The sequence below is a fragment of the Schistocerca piceifrons genome, chromosome 2, assembly GCF_021461385.2.
Source record: "Schistocerca piceifrons isolate TAMUIC-IGC-003096 chromosome 2, iqSchPice1.1, whole genome shotgun sequence".
Taxonomy (NCBI): domain Eukaryota; kingdom Metazoa; phylum Arthropoda; class Insecta; order Orthoptera; family Acrididae; genus Schistocerca; species Schistocerca piceifrons.
The window spans coordinates 591,426,344-591,448,652 of record NC_060139.1 but is presented as its reverse complement, the minus strand read 5'-3'; the positions used below and the strand labels follow the sequence as shown (position 1 = coordinate 591,448,652).

The 22,309-nt window shown below is 38.2% G+C and overlaps 1 protein-coding gene across 10 annotated transcripts in view; it reads left to right on the top strand.

The window, feature by feature from the left end:
• The window catches only part of LOC124776660 (nuclear receptor coactivator 7), a 703,675-nt gene that overhangs the window by 452,280 nt on the left and 229,086 nt on the right, over nucleotides 1-22,309 (top strand). For 9 of the 10 annotated variants that reach the window (XM_047251757.1, XM_047251755.1, XM_047251754.1 and 6 more), the window contains 2 exons: nucleotides 7,501-7,780; nucleotides 13,993-14,364. In XM_047251757.1, the coding sequence (XP_047107713.1) occupies nucleotides 7,501-7,780; nucleotides 13,993-14,364 (652 nt within the window). The remainder of the gene's footprint in view (nucleotides 1-7,500; nucleotides 7,781-13,992; nucleotides 14,365-22,309) is intronic. The other variant, XM_047251761.1, reaches the window with a different exon arrangement.

Here is a 22,309-nt window from a genome sequence, read left to right as displayed (position 1 = left end):
TTGGACGAGTTTCAAAGTGTCAGTTGCATAATAAAATTATTTACCAATGTTGAGATCAGTTTAAGTTCATTCTTTAAAATTGACAAGACTGGATACTTTGCCTGTCTATCACTAAAACTGTCACCCAATTTGGAATGCTCGTCACTTAGAATGACCTGTGACATATCTTTCATTTTACTAATGTCACACAAAAATAAAAAATCTCATTGTGACTTTTAAGCTGATGAAATTTCTCACTGGAAGAACTTACTATAATATCCAGTATTTTAAAGTAAAAATCTATTTAGTACTGCATTTCTGGATTTTCAGCTTTCATATCTTCTCCCACATACTGAAACTGTTCCTTCTTCAGTCAGTTTCACACCTCCATTGTACCTGCCTAAGATAGAGTTTTCTGTTTGAATGGGATTTACTCCCAGCTTACTGTCACACTTCTTCATTTATATAAAACTTTTGTTGTTACCTGATTCATCCTTTTGGAGCCATATTAAAATACAGATCCATGTTGTTGTAGTAGTAGTAGTAGTAGTAGTAGTTGTTGTTGTTGTTGTTGTTGTTGTTGTTGTTGTTGTTACCTTCAGTCTGAAGACTGGTTTGATGGAGCTCTCCGTGCTGCTCGGTCATGTGCAAGCCTCATCATCTCCAAACAATTAATGTAATCTACATCCTTTTAAACCTGCTCAGTGTATTCATCTCTTGATCTCCATCTGCAATTTTTAACCTCTGTATTTTCCTCCGCTACTAAATTAGTGTGCCCTTGATGTCTCACAATGTGCCCTATAAACTGATCCCTTCTTTCAGTAAAGTTAAGTCACAAATTTCTTTCCTCCCCAATTGTATTTAGTACCACCTCATTGGCTACATAATATACCCATCCAGTCTTTAACACTCTCTTGTAGCACCACATTTCTAAAGCTTCTATCATCTCCTCATCTTTGCAGAAACAGACATAATGTCTTATGGGATAACAGCAATAAGTGATTTTATAATGTTACTTAAAATCTGTCTTGATTGCAAATTTTTTATTCATATGACCGGTTTCGGTTCTTTCAGAACCATCTTCAAATCTGATATTTCAGTTACAGGAGTAACCCATCCAAATCCAGCAAATTTCACGTGCTGTGTCACATATGTGACGCAGCACGTGAAAGTTGCTCCTGTAACTGAAATATCAGATTTGAAGATGGTTCTGAAAGAACCGAAACCGGTCATATGAATAAAAAATTTGCAGTCAAGACAGATTTTAAGTAACATCTCCTCATCTTGTCTGAACTGCTTGTCATCCAAATTTTACTTCCTACTAGGCTGCACTTCTAATGCTTAAATCTGTATTAGATGTTAACGATTTTCTCTTCTTCATGAAAGATTTTTTTGCCATTGCCAATCTATATTTTATATCATCTCAACTTCAACCATCAGTTACTTTACTGCCAAAATAGCAAAATTCATCTACTGCTTTTAGTGTGTCATTTGCTAATAAGTTCTCTCAGGTTTTCTTACTTACTTAGTCTACATTCCATTAGCCTCGTTTTGATTTTGCTTTTATCCTCCTATCTAGACACAATCCAATCCATTCAACTGCTCTTAAAAGTACTTGGATGTTTCTGACAGAATTACAATGACATCAGTGAATATCAAAGCTTTTATTTTTTTCCCCCTGAGATCTATTTCCTTTACTGTATTTTTATTTAGTTTCCTTTATTGCTTGCTCAGTGTGCAGGTTGAATAACATCAGGGACAGGTTGCAACCCTGTTTCAGTCTCTTCTCAACCACTGCTTCCCTTCCATACCCCTCGACTCCAGTTGTGTGTCTGGCTCGTGTATAGGTTGTAAATGGCATATTGCTTTCTGCATTATACCCCTAATACTCTCAGAATTTCAGAGAGAGTATTCCAGTCAACATTGTCAAAAGCTTTCTCCAAATCTACAGAAGCTGTAAACAGAGGATTACCTGTCTCCTAAAATTAATAGTAGGGTCAGTATTGCCTTGCATGTTGCTTAACATTATTTCCTTTCATCTATTAAAGTCAATACCTCTTTTGATATCCAAGGATTTCTACTAGGCTTTGTCTTTTTACCTGTTTGATCATCTGTTACGGTCAGGCGATCATTGCTTAGAGCTCTGCTTATCCTGGTTCCATCTCCTTAATTTCCTGTCTTTTTGTAGTTTCTCGATTTTAATGTACACTCAATAACCAATAAATTATGTAAAGAGTCCACATCTGCTCCTGGAAATTTCCTACATCTGGTTCCAAAATCTCTGTCTTACCTTTACATAATCAATCTGAAACCTGGTGTCCCAAGGTCCCTTTCATGCATACAGTTTCCTTCCCTGAATCTTAAACCAGTTGTTAGCAATGATTTGATTATGCTCTGTGCAGAACTACACTATGGGGCTTCCTCTTTCATTCCTTTCACCCAGTGCATATTCACCCACTATTTTTCCTTCTCTAGCTCTTCCTGCCGTCAAACTCCAGTCCACCATCACAGCAAGTTTCCCTCTACCGTAACTGTCTGAATGATTTCCTAAGATACATTTGTTCTGTCTCTTCATTTACGGAGTTAGTTGGTATATAAACTTACGCTGCTATGGAGGGTGGTGGCTTCAGGTCTATCTTCACTACAATAATTTGTTCTCTGCACTGTCCATAGTAGCTTATCTGCATTCTTATATTCTTATTCATTGTTAGGCCTACTTCTGCATTACCCATATTTGTTTTCGTATTTATAACCCTGTACTCGCATTACCAGGAGTCTTGTTAGTCCTACCAGCACACTTCACTAATCCCCACTATATATAACTTCAAACTATTCATTTTCTTTTTAAATTTTCTAATCTACTTACCCATTTAAGGGATAAAAAATTCCACACTTCGATCTGTATGTTATTCAAGAGGACACCGTTGCCATTTAACCGTGCAGTAGAGATTCTTGCCCTTGGGTAAAATAACAGTAGTAGTTTACCCTTGCTTCCAGTCGTTTGCAGTATCAATGTGGCAGTGCAGTGTTGACTGATGTTAAAGGTCCCTGCAACTACTGAAAAACCTGCTGCCTTTTCAGGAGTCACACAGTTGTCTAGCCTCTCAACAAATACCTCTCCATTGTGGTTGCATCTACGGTACAGCTATCTATATCACTGAGTCATACAAGCCGGTCAATCATAAATGGGGGTGTAGATCCAGGTGTCTCGACAAGTTGACAACTGTGATTTGTATCCATTATCAACTGCTGCATTGTACTATTGTTAAAGATTTTACAATTAAATCAAACCAAATGCTTCTGTTACCTTTATGAACAATGTCATGGCAAAATTCAAATGATGATGTAATAATGCAGCTAATAAAACTGAACTTACAATGAAAACTACTGTGGCCAGTAGTTTTAACATTCTGTAAAAGCTATTCTACAATGACACCCACCATTAAAATTTTATCTTTGAATGTAAAGACAGATCTGTACTTTTTGAATGATTGCTTCAGATGAAACAGCATATAATATCATAAGCTTGTAAATGTAATACATCAGTATTCAAAACTACCTTACAAATGAATTCTGCTTTGTTTTATTTAAATTGTACCCATGTTTTCTAAATTGTTATTATTCTTTCTTTTTTTCTTTGTTTGGGTAATCTGGACCATGTACAAATTTCAATGCTTCCTTCTTTGTTGTTCTTTCTTTTTCTTCCGGTATTCTTTCATCTTTTCGCTATGTATCCTTTTTCTCTCCTCGGACCATTTTGACCCTGTCTTCTTCTCCCTCCTGCTTTGGAATCATTCCATTTTTGACACTTTCTTCTTGAAAATTTCTCTGTTGCATCTTTTTCACTTACATTGCTTCTTTCCAAATCTTTTCTAACCTCTTGAATCCAGTCTATTGTTGACTTCTTGTCCCAGAGATATTTAAAAATCTATTTGGTTAACCTGTTGATGTTCATTCAGTATAAGCGTCGAAAAAAAATAGCAGTCGCCTCTTTTGTAGTGTTCCATATATGTTTGCTATGTTGCAATAAACATCTTCATTGCTTCTTAGTTTACATACCTCTGTATTTTTTGGTGGCCCAAGTATTTTTCGAATGATTTTTCTTTCAAGGACTTCAATTTTGTGTAATTTTCAGTTCAGTACTAAACATTCACTTGCATTCACGGGTTTTACTATTGTGTTGTAGTGCTGTATCTTAAGATTTTTAGACAGACATCTTTTGTTGTACACATTCCTAACATTCTGGAGCATTTTTTATATTTGTCATAAATTTTGTTTTTTTCCACATATATTCTTAAACCTGCTTTGTTGGCTATTTCTTATAAGAGATTGATTTGTATTCCAGCATTTGTTAGGTTTTCAGAAAGAATGGCAAAATCATCAGTAAATGCTGAACAGTGAATTTCAATACCTTTGTTTTTAGTTTCCAGTCTGATTGGTGATAGCTTCTGTTCTTTTACTTTTTGTTTCCATTTTCTTACTGTTTTCTCTAGCACGCAGTTAAAGAGTAGTGGAGACAGGTCATCACCTTGCCTTACACCTATTTTTATGTTGAATGCCTTCAATATTTCACCCCAAAACTTTACTTTTGATTTGGTGTCTGCGAGCATTTCATGAATAAGGTTTGCTAATTTAGATTTGATGCCAAATTCTCTAATCACTTGGTCTAGTGTTTCACTATCAACCAAGTAAAATGTCTTTTTAAAACATATAAATGTTGAAACTACATCTTTAGAGTTCGCAAGTCTGTAACGAATTATGGACTTAAAGATTGAAAATCTGTTCTGAGCCCTTTTTAAATCCCCTCTGATATTCTCCCAAATGACTATCAAGTGTGGCTTCTACCTTGGTTAGTAATATTGTTGAAAATATTTTATAACCTACTGGCAACAAAGATATACCTCTGTAGTGACTTCAATTTTGCTTAACACCTTTCTTGTGCAAGAAATGGATGAGAGCCACTTTCCAGTCTTCTGGTATCTTTTAAGTTTCCCATATTTCTTCAGACATGAGGTGAAGGCTCGTTATAATTTTTTGGTTCAGACCATTTAGTAAGTTCAGCTGCAATAGCGTCTTCTCCACTGGCTTTGTTGTTTCTCAGGGTACCTATTGCTTCTTTAATTTATTCAGCTGTAGGTGGTGGAACTGCTGCTGTATTTTCATGGAGATCTGGAAATTCTAGCTTACAGTCTGGTTCTTCACAGTTCAGTAATTTTTCAAAGTACTTTCATAGTATTTCACAGTTCAGGCTGTTGCTTAGGCCTGCTTTAACATTTTCATCTGTGATGCAAATACTTGGAGCTCGGTAGCCCTTTAGATGACCTTTAAACATTTGATAGAAATTCTGGGAGTTATTTTTTGTTTTGTATGTCAAGAAGTTGTGATTTCCCAAAAGATCTCTTAGCACTCTTCATTCTTACCTTTACATTCTAAATTCATCAAGGTGTTCAGGCTTCCCAGAACATTTCCATTCCTCCCATTGTTTTGTTCTTTCTGTAACTGCTTCACAAATTTCATTCCAACAGACATTCTTCTTCATTTTCGTTGTTCCAAATACATTTTTCTCTGCCCTGTTGATATCTTTCGATATTTATCCCATTTCCTTGATTTAGTTACTTCAATTTCTTCCTAAAAAATTTTTATTACCTCTTTGGTCATGTTGACCTGTCTGTATTGTATTTAATTAATTTTTGCTGTCTCTTTTGCTTTTTCTTGGGGAGACATTTCAGTTCAATTTTAGTCAGGTAACGATAAGAATAAGATTCCCTGTTTCTTGCAACTTTTACATTCATGATTTCTTTAAAATTGCATTTAGAAATAGCCACTTCATCTAACTGGAAATCCCCTAGCATTGGATTCGGAGAGATCCGTGTTTTTGCCTTACTTCGTAATTTTTTTGAAGGAGGTTGACATTATCTTCAACTGAAGTGTTCTACAAAGACTGATTAGTCTTATGCCATTTTTGTTTGTTCTTTTATAGGCTGGATAATGTCCTACCATTTTTTGAAATGATTTTTCCCTCCCTATTCATGTATTGCAATCCCCCATTAGTATGGCATCATTTGATTTTGGAATTTGTGATATTTTTTCTTCTAGAGGTTCCCAGAATGCTTCTACTTTACTCGGATTTTTCTTAATGTCATCATTGATTGGAGCATGACAATTAACAAACGTATACTATTTATTTTTGCATTTAACTGTGAGAAGAAATAGTCTTTTTGAACTGGATTTGAATTCTATAATGTTATCTACGAAATTTTTATGAACATAGAAAGTGGTCCAAGTATTGCCATGCCTTTCATGATTTTTATTGCTGGTTTACCCTTAAAAATTCTATGGTTTTTGGCTTCTGTAACATTTACATCCAAAAATCTTGTTCCTTGAATTGCTAAAATTTTGTATTTCATGCTTATCCAAGAGAATTTAAAGTTTTTTTGTTGACCAAATTTTAGTAATGAGTTTACATTTGGGGTGCCTGCAAAGAATTTGCTTTTGAACTTCAGTTTGGAAGGTTACCAAGGATACCCTGACTCATCCTTAATGCAGATGCTGGGACTCCCCAGAACCCTAGGTCCCGAAGCATTGCATAAAGCAATGGTGGATTCCTCTTCAGTTACCGCCTGGGGTAGTGCTTTCTTCTAGCGGGTTTCCCATTCTGCAGTTGAAATTGTACACTGTACATAGTAGGAAATAAATTCCAAGGTAAGATCAGATTGTTAGTCTAAAATGATTATTTTTCATGGTTTTCTCCATTAGGTTCTTCCGCTCTCTCTGCCACTGGGAGTTAGGATTCCTCTTCCACCTTTGAGACCATTGGCCAGGCTTCACCTCTAAACCTAGGCATGGGCCTTCACAAGGTGCCACCATCCAGAGCCAGTTGGCCCTTGTTTTTTTACGAGGTGTTACTCCTCCCTCTCCTCCTTCATCACTTGCTAGATGAGGCCCCGGGCTTGGGACCGGCAGTGGCGGAGTTTATTATTATTATTTTATTTTATTTTAAAGGTAGTGTGCTCCTCTGAAGAAAGTTTCCTAGGTGTGACATATCACTGCAGCTTAGGAGGTATCACAGATTTGTTTGAATAAGAATGAATGCAATTTTGTTACTAAACATTGATTTATTTATGCCTCAATGTAAATTAAAACAATACATTTGTGTTTTAATCTTACAGAGTGAGGAGATATGTATAATAGTAAAATGAAAGTGCAAAAAGTTGAAAGAAATTCAGAGGTTATTTTTTTTGGGGGGGGGGGGGGGGGGGGGGTTGGGTAGCATTGCCACTACATATTACAGTTTCCCCTTTCCAATCTCTGAGTCTCGTACTTTGATTGTGTGGTTAATGTTTGTCTACATTCTTGCCTTCTTCACTCTCACCACCTGTTTCATGATGTCTCTTATAAGTGGACTTAGCACACTTGTTCCTTCTCTGTTTTTCTACTGTTGTTTTCTTATGTGACTTTATCTTATAGAAGAAATTTGTAATAATTCTGTGTTCTGATTTACACAACCCATTTTTCTTACAGGGCAGACACACCCAAGCCAGAAATATACCATTCGAAGGCCTTTCAGACCTATGAGAAAGGACAGAACTCGCCAGGCAAGGATTCTCTTCTAGTGAAGGATGAGACTTTTCCAGAGCTTGCTGGCCCAGCCCGATCTTCCCCAGAGGACAATGAGAGCGAGTGTTCATGCCCTGGACGTGAAGATGGTGATGCCTTCCCCAAGGCCTTTGAACGGGATCTCGTGACACCTACTAACCTGGCAACTACAGTAGAAAATGGGACTGATGCGGACAGCAGACAGGTATTATTTTGGTACTGGTCTGTAGCATTTGATACTTCCCAGAAGTACTTCTTGGGGCTTGTGTTCATAAATTAATATTATAGAGGCCCCTACAAGCTCTGTTAAACTTCATAATATGTCTTACTGGTAAAATAGCTGTTTCGTATAATTTTCACACTGGTATTTTGGCAGGCCACTGACATGCTCATTGGAATTATCAAATGTGTGGTCTATAGTTCCTCAAGCCTGCTAGTTAAAACTAAATTAATTAATTGTGTGTCAAGGAGGAAAGTACAGAGCTTGCATTCGACACTTCCTTCCAGAATTGTGGGATTTACACTGCTGGCCATTAAAATTGCAACATCATGAGGTGCATGCAACAAAATGAAGTATATTCTACAAGCTTGGATATGCAAATGATTGGCATATCCGTGCAGCCACTCAAAGTAGGTGGGATTAAATATCTACATTGTGTGATTAAGAAAATTTTGCACAGCGAGTTTCTCATTCAAACATGTCACAACCAACCAACAGTTAAATGTGACGATGATGCTTCACGCAAAGAGGAAATATGTCTATCAGCATGTTTCAGAATTTGACAGTGGCAATATTGGGGCCTGTTGACTTTTTTAATTGTTCCACTATGTTGCTGCTCGTACTGATCGCAATCTCATGACCATTTGCATTCTCCAAGAGAACAATAAATTTGAAAAATTATATTCTAAAACCAGCTCTAGACATAAGAGTTCATTTTCTATCCACAAGCTAAACAACTGTTCTCTCTCTCTCTCTCTCTCTCTCTCTCTCTCTCTCTCTCTCTCTCTCTTCTGCAATATTTCACACAAATGTAGATTCAGTAGGTCCGGGAGACCTGTACTCAATGGCTTGCAGGATTCCAACAGCTCCATGCAGCTACTGCTTAAGAGGACAAATATATTGTTCATTTCGCTGTGGGGTGTGGAACAGCCATATCATGTACCTAAAAATAAGGAAATACATTGTTTCCAGCAAGAAAAGTATTCATATGGACAGTACAATGATGTCTTGAGCAGTAAGATTCTGCTGCTATCAAACTCACACATAGGCTGTCCAATTGTTCCTTTTTCTTACACTGCTCATAATGTGAACATACCACAAACTACAAACATAGAAATGTGATTTGTGACTGGGAAACCTGCTACATAATCTTTCCATATATATGAAGTATAAATGGCATTACTCCTACGTACTTTGTCCATCTGCACTCAAATGCTAATCATTTGCATACTCATGCATATAACAAACTTCCTGCAGGGTCATCTGGGATATCTGGGAAAGACTTGGGGATTTTTTCATCCAGGAGAAAACTGGGAAGAACCGAGAATTTTTTATAATTCCAGGAATTTTTCATTGTTCTTGTTCTGATTCAAGTTTTTGTAATTTTGACAGGTAAGAACTGATACTCAAACATGAATTTTACTTTATCCCACTACTGCAGTATAATAATACAGCAGTGAAACATAAGAGAGAGATAAACGTGAATATAAAGCTTCAGCTGCAAAGAAAATGTTCCATGTACAACAGCAAAACACAGTGTGCACGCAAGTGTCCGCTAATAGCAAAGTGTGTCAATGGCTTTAGGACACTCATTATGCAGTACTTTGTAACAGCAAACTGCTTTCGATGAGCATGGCATCGCAGCTGTTTACATTACTAATAAGTTGCAGGAAAATATTGTGAATGATTGTTTGGTTAGCATTAATTTCAAAGTAAATTTCTTTCACACAAGATGAATAGTGTTACACGTGTTTGACTCTCATTCAAAACTTCACTCTTTGAGGTCTAGTCACTTAGAAAAACCTCGGGCCCAGAAAATCAGACATTTTTGTCATAATTTATAATTTTACTGGCACTTTTGTGTTTCATATATCGTAAAGGGTAACACAAACAAAAAATACCAATATTATTTGTGAAAGTTTAGATTTTCTTCTGGCAACATTATATGTATATTAATTTAAAACCATGGACTTGTCTTATTTGTGTGTTCATGCTACGTGACAGTGATTTGCTATTGGATGATTGCGTCATCTGTTTATGTTCTGAATATCTTCTGTCATTTGCTGGCGGGATAACATGACTGGAGCTACAATTGGCTGACAAAAGTGCATCATAATCTCCATTTCAGTGCTTCACAAACTAACGTGGTGTATTCAGTGGAATTAATACTTATACTTTCATAATAAGAAAACACGAAGTGTGCATATTGCTGTGCATAAAATATATTTCCAAAACACATTAATTTTTTTGCTAGGTTTTGCTTTTGAAAGTACCAATACCTTCTATGCTATTGTGTAATGATTAATAAGTTTTACAGTTCTGAGGAAAAGTATACTGTCAATGAATGTGGAGAAAGTGTTTTTTCATCTGGGAATTGTTTTTTCAGAGTTCTTGTCTTCACTCTGTTCGTGTCAATTTGAAGTTTGTTGCATGCCCGTTCATGATGGCCCAGTTCTAATGGCTATCAGTATAGGAAATACTAATATTGACTAGAGTGCCAGAACAACAGCAGCAAAACAATACAAGTTAAAAATTATTAACTTGAAAGTAGCTTGATGTTCTGTCTTAAATTAAGTAATTTGTGGAAAAAAGTTAATGACCTGTTAACACTTATTTTTAAAAGTTAGACACAAAAGAACACGGTGGTTGTTCATAGTATTCGCTATTTTATTACTTTGTTGCAAATTTATGATAAGGCAGTTTCTATTAGCTAGCTAATTTGAGATTTAGCAGTTTGTGTTGGTGGCATATCAACAGCTCTGCTTAGTCAGAGAGTTGAATGTTGACCACAGAGCTGGACTGAGACTTGTATGAGAGGGAACGGAAACAGGGAAGTTAGAAATGTTAAGAAATAATTGTAATGATGAAAATAGAAGTGCTATTAAAATACTGATTCTGCTAGGGAGAAAAATTAATGCTGTGAATAATGACAAGTGTGGTAGTGGCAAGGGACCAATTTATTGATCTTGTAGCGAAAAATAGTACAACACTGTATATAAATACAAAGTTTTCCCACTGAAAGTTCTTACTAATATTAAACAGCATAAGAATATTACATATCATTAGGAGCACAGTAGATTTCTAGAAAAGTTACTGATTATGGCAAACTGAGTGGTAATTGTCCAAAAGAAGAGAAAGGAAAGTGGGTGGAGCTCAGGTCTACAATTATGCTGTTAATCCTGCAGTGTACTGTACTAATGCTCTGTTGTTAAACAGAAAATCTTATATGGAAATATTCCATGTATTCATATATTACTGGGAAGCTGTAGCAGGAATACAAATTATGAAAGGAATAAAGGAAGCCAGTTATTGCATAGTTAGATGGGAAGTTAGCTGTGTTGGAAAGATTGAGCAGGAGTTTGGAAGTTGGCGTAGCATGAAGATAGAACAGAATGTTTCGTAGATTGAGTGGATGGTGAAAGTACCAGTTCAGAAGATGGGGGAGGGTGTCACTCATTTCAAGGCTGTGAGAGATAGTTGAAAACCTAGTGGAAGATATTTTTCAGTTGTTCTAACCTAGGCTGATCCTGGGTGATGTGGACGGTGCTTCTTCGAAGCTAATTGTTGGCAGAAGTTTGGGGATGGTGAGAGTTCAGGAAATTGAGGGCTTCTGTGGATATGGTAGATTAGATCTGTTTGCAGACAAGGTTTGAAGGGTCATACCTATCTGCGAAGGTCTTAGTAAGATCTTCATACTATGCAAGATTTTATTTGTCACTTGATGATGTGCTGTCCATGAATGTGGTACTGTGAGGGAGAAACTTCAGCCTGTGGAAGGGATACCTACCTGGCAGAATCAGTATTTTAATTGCACTTCTATTTTCATAATTACAATTACTTGCACAATTATTTCTTAACATTTCTAACTTCCCTGTTTGCATTCCCTCTCATGCATTCAGAAGTTTTAGCCTGTTGTTAAATATCAGAGTGTAACAGTATGTAAATGTTGTTGATATGGATTGTGTCATCTGTGCCCCTTTGCCTGCGTAATACTAAACTGCATGTAGCAAATTAAACAGCTTTCTCTTTTTTATGTATTCTACTACCTCAGTTTAAACTCTTAAAATATATTAGTTACATTTGGCCAATGGAGAACAAATTACAGCATCTACATTATCACATCTGAGTATATTAGTAGAACATACATATGTGGAAACTCATAAAAATGGAAGAGAGGGCATTATACGCAATTACAAAGTTTCCCATTTATTTCCAGACAAGTTTTGCATTCCCTTGTGCAGATGACTGTAACAGTTTAGTTTAAATATACAGGAGTGTTCAAAAAGGTGTAATGTAGTATAATTTAAAAATAGCAGAAATTAGCATCTTATTGGATCTTGAAACAGATGCATGGGCTAGTTGTACTTAGAAGTGCTTTGCGTGCAGTAGTACTAGTGGCTTCTGTAGCTGAACGTACTAAAATAATATTTTCACTAGCATAAATGCACAACCCCCAATCAAACAATGGAAAATCTAAGATGGAATGTAACAATGTTATGAAAAGGACAGTTGCTACTCACCATGTAGTGGAGATGCTGAGTCGCAGATAGACACAACAAAAAGACTGTCACAAAAAAGCACTTTCAACCTACAAGTAAGCTTTGTCAAAAAATAGTGTGCCCCCTTACACACACACACACACACACACACACACACACACACACACACACACACACACACACAGTCTTTTTGTTGTGTGTATCTGCAACTCTGCATCTCCACTATATTGTTACATACATACCATCCCTAATAAACATAGGTTGTAGAGGAGATAGATCAGTACACCAAATGTTGGCAGTTAAATCAGGTGAAATGCAGCTTTTTTTCAGAGGATGCAGATAATAATAACTTATGAGAATTTTCCCTATGGGGAAACTATGAAACTGGTGTGTACAAAGCTTGAAACATCACCTACAGATAGCAGCTCAACAACTTTACATCTTGAGAGATGGTTTGTTGGGAATCTGTCATGACCTCCACAGCTGTTGATGGTGGTCAGATAGCAGAAGAAAAGAGAGTGTAGGGGGAATAAGAGAATACCCTAGATAGGAAGGAGGACAGCAGTGGTCATAAACTTTTAATCCGTTTATTGCTAGTTGATTTCAGTTACTGTACATCTATCTTCATTATAGTAATTGTGTTTGAGTACTGGTTATTATTGCATTGAAAATAGTTACATATTAACCGAAATTGATCTGCAGTAAACATGTTGAAAATTTATGACATGTGCTGCCCTTCCTCTTATCTTGGATCTCATTAATACAATTTTTGGAGTGTGCTGTTCCTGATTGAAACACACCTAAATATGAGAATATGTTGGTGGGAACAAAAGAGTGATCCAGCAAAAATAATCTGATTGTACTTCTCAGCAAATGATTTTAGTAGAAGTGACTGAAAGCTGTAGTGTGTTCATAGTGGCTGTTCCTCAGTCCACGACATCAAGATTAGGGACACCGTATATTATGGCTTAATAGTGGTACTAACTGTGTATCCTCAACGAGAGATTTGTATGGTTTTTAGGTTTGGTTACAGTTGCGATGGGTTATATTAAAACAGTGATATCAGGTGGTCTAATGTATACATCCTGCATATCATAGTACATTTCTGCTTTCAAATAATACATCAATTGTCACAACTGTGAAAGAATTGCGACAGGTCAGGTAGCTAAATGATTCTGTTATGGAACCAAGATGGCGAGTCATTGTCTTCCAACTTGAGGGTTCACAAATAAGTGTCACCAATAGAGACAAATAGTTTTCTTAAGTGGTTGGTCACTGTTTCCCCATATAAGGTGCAGTTTTTATTCAGAATATACTGTCCATTGGGATACATGCGGAATGATACATGTATTATCTGTCTTTGGTTAATTTATTACAAGAATAAGAGAAGAAGATTATTTGAAAGAAAAGTTTGAAATGAAATGTTTAATCACAAATGAAACTGAATACCAAAACTGCAACAATTGTAGGGAGCGAATAGACTCATCTTACGTCACTGATGTTCGCATCTAACTAACTTTGATATGGTTAATGCTCCAACAAAGTAGGATTTATACAAATGTGGCATATTTAGAGTTCATTTTCAAGACTAACTTTCATTTATACTTCTTTACCTATAAGGTAAACTTTTATTTTTTAACAGTTTGATAAATATATACCCAACAGGTGTCTTTTGAATCTTGCACCTCTGGTTCTCAGACAAAGGACGGTGTAGAAGAGACGACTGAAGCAGATGATGATGACTATGATGATGATGACATCATAAAGGCACTGAGATCTGCAGAAGAGCGACGTCGCTCTTGCATTGATCATCACTGGGCTGTACCTAGCAGCGAACGAGATCGCTCCTTGGAAAAAGATGAACTTGAAGCAGATGGAGAAAGAAATGACACAGCAGTAAGTGCTCCATGTGATGGCCTGCTAGAGAAACACAGCTGCCATGATTCTGGCATAGATATCCGAGAAGTAGGAGCACTTGGAGATCAGGCACAACCACCTGGAACTCATTCAGTCCAGGAACAGCAGGAAGATGAGGAGGAGGAAATACCTATTGTATTACCTAGTAAGAAGGTAACTATTTGGTTTTGCTTCACTCGCTGTAAGAAGGCAACATACAACATGATATGGGTATAATAATCTATTCAAGCCAGAAGAACTGCTACAGAATTAACCTGTTCGTTTTCTTGTAATATCTTCAGAGTGCCATAGCCTGTTGAGAGGCTACAACAGCCACATTGACATTATTTACTGCTCTGATATTTTCCACGTAGTGTATTTAAATTTCAACAAACAGTTCATTTCTGTGTGTGCTATTCCTCTCACAGTGCCTCAAAGGACGGGAAAAATGCTGCCCTTCTCTCATTTTCTAACCATTATGTTACTGTTCATTTTTCTACATTTCAACTGAAGTAGTCAATTTCCAGCAACTACTTACCAGTTTGTTCGCTCTTCCTGATTATTCCATATAATTGGATATTGTTTGAAATCCATGCACACAGTAACAGTTTATATTGTACCTTCGAAAATAAGACAAGCAACTTTTAACTGTGAGAATCAAACACCCAACAAGATTTTGAAAATGTTTTTGACCAAATAACACTCTGCATGTGCCAGTTCAAACTTCTTGCTCCTTTCCTTCAAAATTTGACATAGCCTCTTTTGTATGTAAAATAGTTCCCCCAGTAGTATTTTAATCCCAAAGCTTTCGTGAACATTACCACCCGCCCCCATCTCTTAGGGTTACACTTTCTCTGTCATACCTTCAATGCTACTAATGTATTGAGTTATAGTAAACACACATTATTACACATTCTCAATTTGCGACAGGATAGGATTACTAATGGCTACCAGTGTAAAGGTATTTCCCATACTCACTCCTGATTTCTTCGTCTGTCCAAATTTAATCTAAGACCATTATCTCTGATTGACCATTGACCATGTTTAGGGGTATCTAGTTGACACAGTGGTACTACATTCTACTTAACTTCTCATGCAAGTTACCTGAAATCTGCTTAGTTTGTTCACTATGATGTGTAGTAGTAGTAGTAGTAGTAGTAGTAGTAGTAGTAGAGGACAGGTATTATGCTGCTGCTAAATAATCTTCTGTGAGAGAACTTTTTCACTTATCTTAATGTACCATGTGTGTGATGCCACACATCTCTTTGGTTGCCTCCATCTTGCTGTCCTCCTGCCACATTAATATTTACTTACACTGTGGACAGTAGTTGACATCTCTCAGAGGATTTACACAAAAATGTTGCCTCTTGTGCAGTTGTGAATTTTGTTGGTGAAGAACACACAACAAAATGGTGTAATCATTGTGCTTAACTTGTCAAAGTATTTCATAGAAGAAAAAGTTCTCGGTTCCCTTTATCCCTCACCCACAAGACAACAGCTGACAGAAAATACCACACTTCCTATGTAGCATCACTTTTGTTTAGTAGTGGTGGTCTTAATTCATTGCGGTTACTCACACAGGTCAATCTTGTGCAATTCTTATCACATGCATAAAATTGCACCCTACATCCATTTGAACCATTTGAATCTGCTTGCTGTTCACTAGCATTAGCCTCCCTCGAGAGTTTCTACTCCTCAGTTCTATCCCTTACCAAATTGACAAGTCCTTCTTTTCCTAAAGTTAGGCCATGAAGATCATTTCTTCGCCATTCTGGAGGACGACGGTTCAATCCCGCGTCTGGTCATCCTGATTTAGGTTTTCCGTGAGTTCCCTAAATCGCTCCAGGCAAATGCCGGGATGGTTCCTTCGAAAGGGCACGGCCGACTTCCTTCCCCATCCTTCCCTAATCCGATGAGACCGATGACATCGCTGTTTTGTCTCTTCCCCCAAACAACCCAACCCAACCCTTCCCCATTCAATTCGGTCTCTGTTTGTTAGTTACTCAGTATACCCATCCAGTCTTCAGAATTATTCTGTAGTACCACATTTAAAAAGCTACTCACTTCCTGTCTCTGCTGTTAAGGCTACATGTCGTATGCAACTGAATTCTTGTTGAGGTATTAGGGTTTCTGTAGAGTAAGTAACGAAGTGAGGACAATTGAATTCATAATAACCTTACTCCTTGTTCACATTAATCATATTTCAGAGTGCAACTTAAGTAGATAACACCAATGGCAATGCCATTTCCAGTACTTGGCTATAAGCTTTCCATTAACTCTCATTTCCCATTACTGTGCACTCTTGCTAATACTGCAGTGCTGTTAAGTATTAGCTCGATTGTTAGATCAATACAGCTAACTCTTTGTGAAAGAAGCTAAACTATATAATAGCTTGGAAGGTAGGAGACAAGGTACTGGTGGAAGGCTCTGCATTCGGGTCATTGCACCAGTTGGGACTGACCAATTGCCATTTCATCATCTGCCAGTGATACCATTCGGTGTGGTATGGAGGCACACACCACTCGCTCAGCCATTGATGGTTTTCCTTACCTTGGAGCCGCTACTCTGAGTACCTCTTTAGTTGGTCTCATGGGGCTGAGTGCACCCCAGACCACTCCTCCACCAAAGAAAAATCCCTAGTATTACCAGGAATCAAACCTGTGTCCTCTGCTTATGCTGTGGAGGAGGACAGTCATTTGAGTACTCTTTCATAAAGACTGAAAGCGAGTGACATAGAGTATGTACCTCTAATGTAGCACTCTCATTTACAAGGTATGTTGTACACAGGTCGTTCAGCACTTTCACTGGCACAGTATCCATATGAGTGGTTTCCTTCAACTAGAATTTTTGTATAACACACAGATGGAAATAATATTCAGTATTTTATGTTGCTGTGGCACTCTTTTGTCTGCATTCACTAAGTTTCCTGTCAGTTCCTTTCCTATAAATTCTCCCTTGCACCCCCCCCCCTGCCCCCCCCCCCCCCCCCAGTTTCCTTTTATTTTTAGTTAATGAATTTTTATTCTTTGTATTATTAGTGATAAGTTTGATTTTTAATAATTTATTGTAATATATTTAAATTTACCTGGCTTGCTTAAACAACTTGGCACCCTTTGGAATGGAAGTATGAAGCCCCAAAGTTTCTGCAAGAGTGTAGTGTTTGTGTATTGCTATGTAGGCCACGTAACGTAGAAACACGTCCGTGAAAATGAACATGCAAAAGAAATGCTGAAAAAAATAGTCACTTGATTGAAGAGATACTATGTTCAGCAGCAAGAAATGCCTCCAACTCTGATCAAGTCAGATTGGAAAGTTTTATTGGAAGCAGTCCATTCAGATATTAGGATTGAATTATGGCAGTGATGTAAGTCGTTCTGACTTCCATAGAGAAGTGTGTGGACTCGTTCGGCAAACTGCAATACATAAAACAAAGTAACTGGAAACTGAAACTTTGCTGCTGATTGCTGTGGAGCAAAACATGTTTCCTAATGACACCTGAACATTACGAGAACACAATGCGAAGTGCAAAAGCATACTGTGCCTTGTAACTATTTGAAAGATTTGCATGGACCTAACAGATTTCAAGTGGCGTTACTTAGGCATGTAGTTTTTCCACAATGGTGGTGGCTTAAACTACATGTTATCTTGCATATCTGGCAATATTGGACTGTCACCTGCACCACACAGCCTTGCAAGTAATTTGGAGCTGATTCTTTGTATTTGGACGTAGCAGTGCTTCCAATTATAAATTGAAAGCTTTTAGCTCACTCATGTCTCATCTGAGCTGTGAATATGTATGATGCTGACATCATTACTGTTCCAGAGCAGGAATTTCCAATGGGTGTCCGGCCATTACTGAAATTTCTTTAATTCATTATTATTATTATTATTATTATTATTATTATTATTATTATTATTATTGTTTTAATATTACACTTTAAATTTTATTCTTTCATTTTTCTGTGTGTCATTTTGATTTTCTCTTATTCATTCTGTGTTGTCTTGAGTGCCTCAATAACCATTAGTTTTATTCTGAACTATCATTTTTCTCATCTGCCAGTCTGTATGTTGTACTATTTTGGGTGGTTACAAGTAGTTACTGTTTGTTTATTTATTTATTTGCTTGCTTGTTTGTTTTCTTTATAAAACATACTCCCTTGCTAACACATGAGGTGACTGAAAAATTGACCTAAATGTGGATGGTTGTGCAATCATTTGCGTTCATGGTTTTTAGATGCACACTTAAAGAGGACAATTCAAAAGGAGTAGTCCAAAATGTATTAGTGTCTAATGTGATCAGAAATACTGAGGTATGAAAATTAATAAAATATCATATACGAGGTTTGTAAAAATAAACAGCTTATTTTAAATAAAATTTCCGGCAGCAGTCAGTGAGCGAGTTAAGTGATGTACATGGAGCTGGTATGTATAATGAATGTGATGGATAGTCAGGGTTCTATTTCAACATTACAGGTATTGCACACACACATTGTCAAAGACCATTCAACTACTATGGGCCATATAAACTGACACTTCTTAACACTTGTTGCCTATGTTAGATGGAATGTTCTGTCGATCGAAAAACGAGCGTCTGTTCTGTTCTGTCTTACTTGATAGGACATTATCTATTGAATTATTGGGTGCTATGATTGAGACATAGAGGCATTTGATTGCTAAATTTGTTAGTGTTGGAACTTGGGAAATGTTTTTGCTTTTTCATTTTTATTAGAATCCTCATATTGGTTACAGCGTAGCAGAATACGAGTATAAATAAGCACTTCAATAGGAGCTAATAGAACGCTGATACATGACTTGTAATCTGATAAAATTAAGTGAAATCTCAGTTGTAAGGATCACGGAGTTCTGGAATGTGTACATTTGTCTGCCATGCAGTGATTGAACTGTGAAATCCGTATTCGATGTATGATAGTGTTGTAAGCAATATTGGAAGATTTGTTGATTGAGCTAGTGTCGCTTTAAGCTAACCTTTAGTGGAAATTCTTTGATTGATCAAAGATGATAATATTGTTGTTTTATGCAGGTCCTGGTCAGGAAAATATTTCTTGGGCATTATTTATCTCATATTAACATAATGGACCAATGAACAGATATGAGGATTGCTGGATCAAGGTTGCATTTCATTTAATACTATAACCATTTACTTTTATTCACACAAAGTAGGGAAATATAATCTTCTTGTATACTACACTCCTGGAAATTGAAATAAGAACACCGTGAATTCATTGTCCCAGGAAGGGGAAACTTTATTGACACATTCCTGGGGTCAGATACATCACATGATCACACTGACAGAACCACAGGCACATAGACACAGGCAACAGAGCATGCACAATGTCGGCACTAGTACAGTGTATATCCACCTTTCGCAGCAATGCAGGCTGCTATTCTCCCATGGAGAAGATCGTAGAGATGCTGGATGTAGTCCTGTGGAACGGCTTGCCATGCCATTTCCACCTGGCGCCTCAGTTGGACCAGCATTCGTGCTGGACGTGCAGACCGTGTGAGACGACGCTTCATCCAGTCCCAAACATGCTCAATGGGGGACAGATCCGGAGATCTTGCTGGCCAGGGTAGTTGACTTACACCTTCTAGAGCACGTTGGGTGGCACAGGATACATGCGGACGTGCATTGTCCGGTTGGAACAGCAAGTTCCCTTGCCGGTCTAAGAATGGTAGAACGATGGGTTCGATGACGGTTTGGATGTACCGTGCACTATTCAGTGTCCCCTCGACGATCACCAGTGGTGTACGGCCAGTGTAGGAGATCGCTACCCACACCATGATGCCGGGTGTTGGCCCTGTGTGCCTCGGTCGTATGCAGTCCTGATTGTGGCACTCGCCTGCACGGCGCCAAACACGCATACGACCATCATTGGCACCAAGGCAGAAGCGACTCTCATAGCTGAAGACGACACGTCTCCATTCGTCCCTCCATTCACGCCTGTCGCGACACCATTGGAGGCGGGCTGCACGATGTTGGGGCGTGAGCGGAAGACGGCCTAACGGTGTGCGGGACCGTAGCCCAGCTTCATGGAGACGGTTGCGAATGGTCCTCGCCGATACCCCAGGAGCAAGAGTGTCCCTAATTTGCTCGGAAGTGGCGGTGCGGTCCTCTACGGCACTGCGTAGGATCCTACGGTCTTGGTGTGCATCCGTGCGTCGCTGCGGTCCGGTCCCAGATCGACGGGCACGTGCACCTTCCGCCGACCACTGGCGACAACATCGATGTACTGTGGAGACCTCGCTCCACGTGTTGAGCAATTCGGCGGTACGTCCACCCGGCCTCCCGCATGCCCACTATACGCCCTCGCTCGAAGTCCGTCAGCTGCACATACGGTTCACGTCCACGCTGTCGCGGCATGCTACCAGTGTTAAAGACTGCGATGGAGCTCCGTATGCCACGGCAAACTGGCTGACACTGACGGCGGCGGTGCACAAATGCTGCGCAGCTAGCGCCATTCGACGGCCAACACCGCGGTTCCTGGTGTGTCCGCTGTGCCGTGCATGTGATCATTGCTTGTACAGCCCTCTCGCAGTGTCCGGAGCAAGTATGGTGGGTCTGACACACCGGTGTCAATGTGTTCTTTTTTCCATTTCCAGGAGTGTAGATTATCACCGGTTTCCTCAGTTGCAATAATTAGCGTGCCTAAGCACTACAATGTTTTTGCTTTCTTGTGGTCCATTATTTACTTCCATTACTTCATAGTTGGCTGCATCACTCTGTATTTCTTGTAAACTGTGTTCAGTGCTGCTAAGACTACTGCAGCTGTTTCGGTGTGACTCGATACAACAGTTGTAGTTTCCATGCACTTCCCATGTAGATTTGGATAAAGGATAGTGCAGTGGAGAGATTCATGAATTCTTTTGTTGTTTCACCTTTCTTTATATTGTAGCTAAATGTTACTGCACTAAAATTCAGCATGGTAATAAAACAGACATAATTAATTTGGAATTTTCATATGATGCCTACTTAGGTGTCGAAAATAAAGACTTAGTATTGCTTGTCTTGTGCATGAAAATGGTGTATTCTGACTATCCACCAATGAGTTGGAAAATATTTCGTGCTCTTCATTCCTAATACATATCATGTAATCAAGTCATACTATGTGGTCTGTTAGTTTGCGTGCAGAATTTGATAGTTCATTGAGTAGACAGGGCAAAGTGTAGCTTGCCTGTGATTTGCTGTATGAAAGGATAGATGATTTTTCACAATAATCCACTAAAAGTGCACACATTGAAACCAACATCAACAGATTGATGAATAACAATTGAATCTACACTCTTTTTCCTCACAGATATTACGTATAAGCTACATCATCAAACTCATGAGTACATATTGCTCATTTGCAGAATGAGAAAACAATCACCCATTAATTTTAGTAGTATTATTGCCTTACATTAATGGCCTTCCTGACAATTGTGACAGAAGTTGTAATAACTTAGATGCATGCCTCTGCCCCTATTGTATTTTTCCAAATTATACTTTAAATGGGACTGTGAAGCATTTTTATGACTACTCACTTTACAGAGTCCAATAATCAAGATTGCTACGACACGACAGTATGGTGCCACTAAAATCGAAGGTAACTTGTTAGAATCCTGGTGTTCAAAATATTTCCATGGCTAGGATTTGGCCACCATGATTTGGGAGATGGAGACATAAAATTGCTGATTCCCAGACTTTGATCTAACCCAGAACACTAGAGCAAAGACTCTCCATATAGGTTCATGGAGTGAAGGTGTGTGATATCTTTGATGGCAATTCTTACATCAGATGGAGACATTATGCTCAGTGCCCTTCGTTGCGTTTCGAAAGCGAGAGGCAAAATAGCAAACAAGGTTTCACCCTCTCCCTTGCAGTGTTGTTATCACCACAGACAAAAACAATAATACTACAGTGTACATGCATTTATCAGTCACCTATTCACCTACACGAAACCACCACAGTTGAGACATGTGACGTGCAAGTGATGAAACTGCTGTCATCTAGAAAAACAGAGTTCTTTCTTTCTTTCTTTCCTTCTTTCTTTCTTTCCTTCCTTCCTCCCTTCCTTCCTCCCTTCCTTCCTCCCTTCCTTCCTTCCTTCCTTCCATATCT